At 46.1% G+C, this 10,704-nt stretch overlaps 1 protein-coding gene across 1 annotated transcript; it reads left to right on the plus strand.

Annotated features, from left to right (window-relative positions):
• The first annotated feature begins 5,969 nt into the window (after positions 1 to 5,969).
• Positions 5,970 to 10,444, plus strand: LOC123115477 (receptor-like protein 46). Its single transcript, XM_044536627.1, has one exon. It carries the CDS (start codon positions 6,951 to 6,953, stop codon positions 10,257 to 10,259), a length of 3,309 nt encoding a protein of 1,102 aa, XP_044392562.1. The 5' UTR covers positions 5,970 to 6,950; the 3' UTR covers positions 10,260 to 10,444.
• Positions 10,445 to 10,704: the final 260 nt, after the last annotated feature.

Below are 10,704 nucleotides of genomic sequence, written 5' to 3' on the forward strand. Positions count from 1 at the left end.
CTCTGGTGCGGAACGTGTCCTTGTGGACCTTCGAATTTCAGTAGGGGCTTGATCAGAAGTATCTTGATCATTTTCATTAACTTCTTCTCTAGTCGGTGCAGGCACCTCAGGAACATTTTCTTGAGTTGCGCCATTTTCCGGTTCAAGAGGTAATACTTCATCAAGCTCTACTTTCCTCCCACTTACTTCTTTCGAGAGAAACTCTTTCTCCAGAAAGGACCCATTCTTGGCAACAAAGATCTTGCCTTCGGATCTGAGGTAGAAGGTGTGCCCAATAGTTTCTTTTGGGTATCCTATGAAGACGCATTTTTCCGATTTGGGTTCGAGCTTTTTAGGTTGAAGTTTCTTGACATAAGCATCGCATCCCCAAACTTTTAGAAACGACAGCTTAGGTTTCTTCCCAAACCATAATTCATACGGTGTCGTCTCAACGGATTTCGACGGAGCCCTATTTAAAGTGAATGCGGCAGTCTCTAAAGCATAGCCCCAAAAGGAAAGCGGTAAATCGGTAAGAGACATCATAGATCGCACCATATCTAACAGAGTGCGATTACGACGTTCGGACACACCATTACGCTGAGGTGTTCCAGGCGGCGTGAGTTGTGAAACTATTCCACATTTTCTTAAGTGTGCCCCAAACTCGTGACTCAAGTATTCTCCTCCACGATCTGATCGCAGAAACTTGATTTTCCTGTCACGTTGATTTTCAACCTCACTCTGAAATTCCTTGAACTTTTCAAAGGTTTCAGACTTGTGTTTCATTAAGTAGATATACCCATACCTACTTAAATCATCAGTGAGGGTGAGAACATAACGATAGCCACCGCGAGCCTCAACACTCATTGGACCGCACACATCGATATGTATGATTTCCAATAAGTCGGTTGCTCGCTCCATTGTTCCTGAGAACGGAGTCTTGGTCATTTTACCCATAAGGCATGGTTCGCACGTGTCAAATGATTCATAATCAAGAGACTCTAAAAGTCCATCGGCATGGAGCTTCTTCATGCGTTTGACACCTATGTGACCAAGGCGGCAGTGCCACAAGTATGTGGGACTATCATTATTAACCTTACTTCTTTTGGTACTCACATTATGAATATGTGTAGCATCACGTTCGAGATTCATAAAGAATAAACCATTCACCATAGGAGCATGACCATAAAACATATCTCTCATAAAAATGGAACAACCATTATTCTCAGATTTAAAAGAGTAGCCATCTCGAATTAAACGAGATCCCGATACAATGTTCATGCTCAAAGCTGGCACTAAATAACAATTATTAAGGTTTAAAACTAATCCCGACGGGAGATGCAGAGGTAGCGTGCCGACGGCGATCACATTGACCTTGGAACCATTCCCGACGCGCATCATCACCTCGTCCTTTGCCAGTTTCCGTTTATTCCGCAGCCCCTGCTTTGAGTTACAAATGTGAGCAACTGCACCGGTATCAAATACCCAGGAGCCACTACGGGCACTAGTAAGGTACACATCAATTACATGTATATCACATATACCTTTTGTTTTGCCGGCCTTCTTATCCGCTAAGTACTTAGGGCAGTTCCGCTTCCAGTGACCGCTTCCCTTGCAATAAAAGCACTCAGTCTCGGGCTTGGGTCCATTCTTTGGCTTCTTCCCAGCAGCTTGCTTACCGGGCGCGGCAACCTCCTTGCCGTCCTTCTTGAAGTTCTTTTTACCCTTGCCTTTCTTGAACTTAGTGGTTTTATTGACCATCAACACTTGATGTTCCTTCCTGACTTCTACCTCTGCTGATTTCAGCATAGCAAATACTTCAGGAATGGTCTTTTCCATCCCCTGCATATTGAAGTTCATCACAAAGCTCTTGTAGCTTGGTGGAAGCGACTGGAGGATTCTGTCAATGACCGCATCATCCGGGAGATTAACTCCCAGCTGAGTCAAGCGGTTATGCAACCCAGACATAGTGAGTATGTGCTCACTGACAGAACTGTTTTCCTCCATCTTACAACTGAAGAATTTGTCGGAGACTTCATATCTCTCGACCCGGGCATGAGCTTGGAAAACCATTTTCAGCTCTTCGAACATCTCATATGCTCCATGTCTCTCAAAACGCTTTTGGAGCCCCGGCTCTAGGCTGTAAAGCATGCCGCACTGAACGAGGGAGTAGTCATCGGAACGTGTCTGCCAAGCGTTCATAACGTCTTGTTCTGCAGGGAGAACGGGTGCGTCACCAAGCGGTGCTTGTAGGACATAATCTTTCTTGGCAGCTATGAGGATGATCCTCAGGTTCCGGACCCAGTCCGTATAGTTGCTGCCATCGTCTTTCAGCTTAGTTTTCTCTAGGAACGCGTGGAAGTTGAGGACTATGTTGGCCATTTGATCTACAAGACATATTGCAAAGATTTTAGACTAAGTTCATGATAATTAAGTTCAACTAATCAAATTATTAGTGAACTCCCACTTAGATTAGACATCCCTCTAGTCATCTAAGTATTACATGATCCGAGTTAAACTAGACCGTGTCCGATCATCACGTGAGACGGACTAGTCAACATCGGTGAACATCTTCATGTTGATCGTATCTTCTATACGACTCATGCTCGACCTTTCGGTCTTCTGTGTTCCGAGGCCATGTCTGTACATGCTAGGCTCGTCAAGTCAACCTAAGTGTTTGCATGTGTAAATCTGTCTTACACCCGTTGTATGTGAACGTCTGAATAAAACACCCGATCATCACGTGGTGTTTTGAAACAGCGAACTGTCGCAACGGTGCACAGTTAGGGGGAACACTTCTTGAATTTATTGTGAGGGATCATCTTATTTACTACCGTCGTTCTAAGTAAACAAGATGCAAAACATGATAAACATCACATGCAATCAAATAATAAACGTGACATGATATGGCCAATATCACATAGCTCCTTTGATCTCCATCTTGGGGCTCCATGATCATCTTGTCACCGGCTTGACACCATGATCTCCATCATCATGATCTCCATCATCGTGTCTCCATGAAGTTGCTCGCCAACTATTACTTCTACTACTATGGCTAACGCGTTTAGCAATAAAGTAACGTAATTTACATGGCGTTTCTTGATGACACGCAGGTCATATAAAAGAATAAAGACAACTCCTATGGCTCCTGCCGGTTGTCATACTCATCGACATGCAAGTCGTGAATCCTATTACAATAGCATGAACATCTCATACATCACATATAGATCATTCATCATTCATCACAACTTTGGCCATATCATATCACAAACCACTTGCTGCAAAAACAAGTTAGACGTCCTCTAATTGTTGTTGCAAGTTTTACGTGGCTGAATTAGGGTTCTAGCAAGAACGTTTTCTTACCTACGTTAAAGCCACAACGTGATTTGTCAACTTCTATTTACCCTTCATAAGGACCCTGTTCATCGATTCCGCTCCAACTAAAGTAGGAGAGACAGACACCCGCCAGCCACCTTATGCAACTAGTGCATGTTAGTCGGTGGAACCGGTCTCACGTAAGCGTACGTGTAAGGTTGGTCCGGGCCGCTTCATCCCACAATACCGCTGAAGCAAGAAAGGACTAGTAACAGCAAGAAAGTTGACAAATCTACGCCCACAACAAATTGTGTTCTACTCGCGCAAGAAGAACTACGCATAGACCTAGCTCATGATGCCACTGTTGGGGAACGTTGCAGAAAACAAAAATTTTCCTACTCGTTTCACCAAGATCATCTAGGAGTTCATCTAGCAACGAGTGATTAGATGCATCTACATACCTTTGTAGATCGCGAGCGGAAGCGTTCAAAAGAACAGTGATGATGTAGTCGTACTCGACGTGATCCAAATCACCGATGACCAGCGCCGAACGGACGGCACCTCCGCGTTCAACACACGTACGGAACAGCCACGTCTCCTCCTTCTTGATCCAACAAGGGAGGGAGGAGAGGTTGAGGGAGATGGCACCACCAGCAGCACGACGGCGTGGTGTTGATGGAGCTGCAGTACTCCGGCAGAGCTTCGCTAAGCACTATGGAGGAGGAGGAGGTGTTGGGGAGGGAGAAGGAGGCAACCAAAGGCCAAGGCGTTCAGGTATGAAGTCCCTCCTCTCCCCACTATATATAGGAGGGCCAAGGGGGGGTGGTGCGCAGCCTAGGAGATCCAATCTCCTATGGCCGGCGGCCAAGGGGAGGTTTCCCTCCCCCCCAAGGCACCTAGGAGGTGCCTTCCCCTCCTAGGACTCTTTCCCCCTTAAACCCTAGGCGCATGGGCCTATGTGGGGCTGGTGCCCTTGGCCCATTAGGCCAAGGCGCAACCCCTTACAGCCCATGTGGCCCCCCGGGACAGGTGGACCCACCCGGTGGACCCCCGGGACCCTTCCGATGGTCCCGGTACAATACTGATAACCCCGAAACTTGTCCCGATGCCCGAAACAGGACTTCCCATATATAAATCTTTACCTCCGGACCATTCCGGAACTCCTCGTGACGTCCGGGATCTCATCCGGGACTCCGAACAACATTCGGGTTACTGCATATACATATCCCTACAACCCTAGCGTAACTGAACCTTAAGTGTGTAGACCCTACGGGTTCGAGAGACAAGCAGACATGACCGAGACGACTCTCCGGTTAATAACCAACAGCGGGATCTGGATACCCATGTTGGCTCCCACATGCTCCACGATGATCTCATCGGATGAACCACGATGTCGAGGATTCTATCAACCCCGTACGCTATTCCCTTTGTCTATCGATATGTTACTTGCCCGAGACTCGATCGTCGGTATCCCAATACCTCGTTCAATCTCGTTACCGGTAAGTCACTTTACTCGTACCGTAATGCATGATCCCGTGACCAGACACTTGGTCACTCTGAGCTCATTATGATGATGCATTACCGAGTGGGCCCAGTGATACCTCTCCGTCATACGGAGTGACAAATCCCAGTCTTGATCCATGTCACCCAACAGACACTTTCGGAGATACCCGTAGTCTACCTTTATAGTCACCCAGTTACGTTGTGACGTTTGGCATACCCAAAGCACTCCTACGGTATCCGGGAGTTACACGATCTCATGGTCTAAGGAAAAGATACTTGACATTGGAAAACTCTAGCAAACGAACTATACGATCTTGTGCTATGTTTAGGATTGGGTCTTGTCCATCACATCATTCTCCCAATGATGTGATCTCGTTATCAATGACATCCAGTGTCCATAGTCAGGAAACCATGACTATCTGTTGATCAACGAGCTAGTCAACTAGAGGCTCACTAGGGACATGTCGGTGTCTGTTATTCACACATGTATTACGATTTCCGGATAACACAATTATAGCATGAATAAAGACAATTATCATGAACAAGGAAATATAATAATAATGCTTTTATTATTGCCTCTAGGGCATATTTCCAACACATCGTGCTAAGGCCTTATAGGACCAGCACACCGGAACATCAACCGCCGGCGATGAAGAGAAGCGTAGATTGAAAGGATCCAACTTGAAGACACATGAACACAGGTAGGATCCATGTGGATCCACCGAAGACAACCGTCGACCGAATCCCGCAACATCTGTCGGAGACAAAACTCCACACGCCCTCCGACGATGCTAGAAACACCACCGAAATTAACGGGGACTAGGCGAGGAGAACCTTATTTCATCTTCAGGGAATCGCCGCCGGGCCGGGCCTAAAAAATCCCACTGCAGAAAACTGAGGCCCAGGCCCTCCCAAGCCCTATCACTGGGCCTACTTTTTAAGCCCAAGCCCGACCCATCTGGTAAAAAGCCCTAAAAAGCCCTTAGGGCTTAGGGCCGTGGGCCGGGCCTCTTCCTTAAAATTCCAATATGCCAAGCCTAAGCCCGTCCAGGCCCTACTGGTGGGCTCAAAACTCAAGCCCAAGCCCGGCCCATGGGCAAGCCCATCGGGCATAGGCCCTCGATTTTAGGGCCGGGCCTGGGTGGGCCGACAGGGCTGGGCCTGAGATGGCCAGGACTAGGCGTCGCCTCACCTCTCTGGCCAGGACAGAAACCCTAACAAAATTCTAAAAAAGCATGAAAAAATGGAGCCCTCCTACCGGCAAGGACCGAGATCGACCATACCTCCATGGCCCTAACCACAACCATAGGAGACGAGGTAGACCGGCGGCGATACCGGCGGGAGGCACGAGAAACCCTAGCCAATGGGGCCTCTCACATGATTTTGTTTTTCTTGTCCCTCAAATTAGCCGAGAAACAGAGCATCAGCAGCTGCCGCCAGAGTCCGCCGGCTTCCTCAAGCTCGAATCGTCCCCAAAATCGCCGATCCAGTTCTGTCAGCGCGGCTCACACCGCCACCACGCCCAAGCTGCTCCTTCCTCCCGCTGGTGTGTCTCCTCTCCACGTCGCCCTTCCACCAGTCGCGCTGCTGCTCACCCCCTTCACAGATGCCGCGCCGCGGCAGTTCCTACCCACGGCCACGGCATATGTGGCGGCGCGGCTGGCCAGCTTCCCCTACCGACGACCGCCTCTCTCCCTTGCCAACCCGACGCCCAGAAATTAGATGATGCGGTGGGTTTCGTCGACAGAGGCCATGTCGAGGCCGTAGAGCGGATTTGTTCGGTAGATCAGAAGGACCATCTGCTGGAGCCAGTTTTGAATTGTGCCCTCCATTTGCTATACCAATTTTGGAGGATCATATCCTTCATCTGCTGGAGAATTTTGCGATCTAAGGTACGTACTACTGTATGTTATTTTGTGCTAGTCCTTTTCAATCTCTTTTTGCTGTCATACATACATGCTGTTCGAAGTTGCTAACTCTAGTACAGAGTTTCAAAGACATTGTAAGAAAATAGTTTGGTGGTGGAATCCTAACCAACAGAGTTTCAATCACTTTTTGGACAAAAAGAGAATGTTTAGGCCAGCTCCACTACTCTAGAGCGCACTAACTCCCATCACAGTCAGTGCCACAAAATTGTATGAACCACACTTGATTGAATGACTCAGACTTTGACAGCGGTCTCCGCGGGGCATATGGCCAAACATCTCTTTGTAGTATGGCTCTGGTGGATAGCAAATACTAGACGCCGAGCCTGTAGCATACTCCCTTCTCTTCGTTCTTCCGCCATGCATCCCACAACCAATCTCTTGTTCACCACCTTCATCATCATAAGCATAGCTTCATCTTCACAAGTGGTGCATGCACTAGCACCACAACCACAGCATGCCCATGGCGGCGGCTGCATCCCAGCTGAGAGGGCCGCCTTGCTCTCCTTCCACAAAGGCATCACAAGTGATAGCGCTCATGTCCTCGCCTCGTGGCATGGACATGATTGCTGCCAGTGGAGGGGAGTCAGCTGCAGTAACCAAACATGCCATGTCATCAAGCTTCACCTTCGCAATACAAGCCCGGGCCTTTACACCGCTGGTTCGTGTAGTGATGCTAATTCATTGGTCGGCGAGATAAGTCCCTCTCTGCTTTCCTTGAACCATCTACAGCACCTGGATCTTAGCATGAACTGTTTACTAGGACCAAATGGCCATATTCCTCAGTTCTTGGGTTCCATGGAGAACTTGAGATATCTTAACCTCTCTGGCATGACATTTACCGGCAGAGTTCCTTCTCAGCTTGGCAACCTGACTAAGTTGCAGCATCTTGACCTTGGCAAGGGTTATTATTACGGGATGTACTCAACGGACATCAGCTGGTTAACAAACCTACCTTTGCTGCAATACCTTAGCATGAGCACAATAAATCTCTCAAGGATAGCTGACTGGCCTCATACACTGAACATGATTCCATCACTAAGGGTTATCAACCTTGCTGAATGTTTACTTGATACTGCAAGCCAATCACTTCCCCACCTTAACCTCACGAAACTTGAGAAGCTTGATCTGTCCTTGAATAATTTGGACCACTCAATTGCATCAAGTTGGTTTTGGAAAGTGTCGAGCCTCAAATATCTTAGTCTTCAGGGGAATCTCCAAGCGAATTGGTTATTTGGCAAACTTCCTGATGCAATAGGAAACATGACGTCACTCAAAGTCCTTGATGTGTCATTTACCAATTTGAATGAGACTGGAAACCTTAAAAACCTTTGTTGTTTGGAAATTCTTGACCTCTCTGGAAATCTTATGAATGGAGATATAGCAGTGTTGATGGAGGGGTTGCCACAATGTGCATGGGAGAAATTGCAGGAGCTGCATTTCAGGGGAAACAAATTCATGGGGACCCTACCAAATGTTGTAGGGGAATTCAGCAGCTTAAGAAAGCTTGACCTGGTCAACAACAACCTTGTTGGAGCTATACCACCAGGGCTTATGAATTTGGCGCATTTAACCATCCTTGATTTTAGTGAGAATCAGCTCAATGGAAATGTACCAAGTGAGATTGGTGGCCTTACTGCTTTGACTTATTTGGGCATAGACAGCAACAACTTGACTGGAGGTATACCAGCCGAGCTTGGAAAACTGAAGTATTTGGCTACCCTTCATCTCTCAGGCAACAAAATTACTGGACCTATACCACCAGGGCTTATGCATTCAACTAGCTTAACCATCCTAGACCTTTCCAGTAATTACCTTGATGGAAGTGTACCCACTGAATTAGGTTCCCTCGAGAATCTGTTATATCTGGACCTAAGAAACAACAACCTTAGTGGTGTGATCACGGAAGAACACTTTGTAAACCTAAAAAGTTTAAAGATTATAAACTTGTCCTACAACAATTTGAAGATTGTAGTGGATTCAGATTGGTGTTCATCCTTCAAGCTACAGATTGCAGATTTTGCATTGTGCCAAGTGGGTCCTCTTTTTCCAGCCTGGCTTCAACAGCTACATGGAGTCAGTATACTTGACATTTCGAGCACTGGCTTAGCGGACAAGTTTCCTGATTGGTTTTGGTATACATTTTCACAGACAAAATATCTCGACGTCTCTAAGAACCAAATAAATGGTAGCTTGCCAGCACATCTGGATAGCATGGCTTTGGAGGAACTCTACCTAAGTTCAAACCAACTCACCGGCTCAATACCTTCGTTGCTGATAAATATCACTATGTTAGACATCTCCAACAATAACTTTTCAGGAGTAATACCATCAAAATTTGAAGCCTCCCGACTTCGAATATTGCTTATCTATTCAAATCAACTTGGTGGGTACATTCCCGAATCAATTTGTAAATTGCAACAGCTACTGTATCTGGATTTGTCGAACAACGTATTAGAAGGTGAAATTCCTCAATGCTTTGGAATCCAAAACATGCAATTTCTTCTACTGGGTAACAACAGTTTATCAGGAAAGTTCCCAGCATTTTTGCAGAATAATACGGCTTTGGAGTTCTTGGATCTTGCATGGAATAAGTTATCTGGAAGATTGCCTCCATGGATAGGAGATCTGGAGAAATTACGTTTGGTACTACTGAGCCACAATTCATTTTCTTATGATATTCCAGTCAACACCACAAGCCTTAAGTATCTTCAATACTTGGATCTATCATGCAACAATTTCTCTGGTACAATACCTTGGCATATGTTGAACCTAACACTTATGACAGAAGTACAGAAGGGATTCATGAGTATGGTAGATTCATATGGTGGACCCACGAACAGCATGACCCAGCCAGGAGCTAGTCACGTCGGAGAAATATTGTTAGTAGTAACAAAAGGACAACAACTTGTATATGGTAGGACACTTATATATTTTGTGAGCATTGATTTATCATGTAACTCTTTGACTGGTGAAATCCCTACAGACATCACTTCCCTTGATGCATTGATGAATTTGAATTTATCATCGAACAAATTAAGTGGACAAATACCAAACATGATTGGGGCCATGCAGTCCGTAGTATCTCTTGACCTCTCTGAGAACAAGCTCTCCGGTGAAATCCCGCCGAGCTTGTCAAGTCTGGCATCTTTGGAGGCCTTGAACCTGTCCTACAACAATTTATCTGGAAGGATACCCTCTGGCCGGCAACTTGACACCCTTAATTCGGATAACCCTTCACTTATATACATAGGCAACAGTGGACTTTGTGGGCCTCCTCTCCAAAAGAATTGTCCAGGAAATGATTCTTTCATCCACGGTGATCTCGGAGGCAGCAAGCTAGAGTTTGATCCACTAACCTTTCAATTTGGTCTTGTGCTGGGACTTGTGGTGGGGTTCTGGATGGTGTTTTGTGCACTGTTGTTCAAGAGGACATGGAGAATTGCTTATTTCCGGCTCTTCGACAAGGCGTATGATCAAGTCTATGTAATTGTGGTCGTGAAGTGGGCAAGCTTCGCAAAGAACACAACAGCAGAATAAGCATTTTTTTTTTCTGAAGGAGGCAGTGTCTGTGCTGCAACCAATGAAAAGAGCTCTAGATTATTAACCAGGGCGGGGAAGATCTTAAGCAGCATATGTTATACCCCGTGCCTAGTTTATACCTCTGAATAAAGATGAAGATGTTTAGTTCCTCGGATAGTCTTATGACTTTATTGCTATGTAACTATTGTGGTCTTTGGTACATTGTTTAATTAGCTTGATACATGTAAGACTTCTGTACTGGACTGTAATCATAAGTTTCTTTCCCTGAATTATTTCAACTTTTTTCTGCGAACACAATGAGTTGAGTGCTTTTATTTGTTGCGTGATGGGCTTGTCGTCTGGACGAAATCAACCGTGAAAAATCCTGCAAAACTTCTGTTTATAGGCTTGTACTCTGCAATGTACTACTCCCTTACTTCTGAAGAGTACAATGCATTTTTAG

The sequence above is a fragment of the Triticum aestivum genome, chromosome 5B, assembly GCF_018294505.1.
Source record: "Triticum aestivum cultivar Chinese Spring chromosome 5B, IWGSC CS RefSeq v2.1, whole genome shotgun sequence".
Taxonomy (NCBI): Eukaryota; Viridiplantae; Streptophyta; class Magnoliopsida; order Poales; family Poaceae; genus Triticum; species Triticum aestivum.

What these genes read in the sequence shown, in the direction of transcription:
- LOC123115477 (XM_044536627.1), top strand. Translation starts at nt 6,951, where the DNA reads ATGACTCAGACTTTGACAGCGGTCTCCGCGGGGCATATGGCCAAACAT.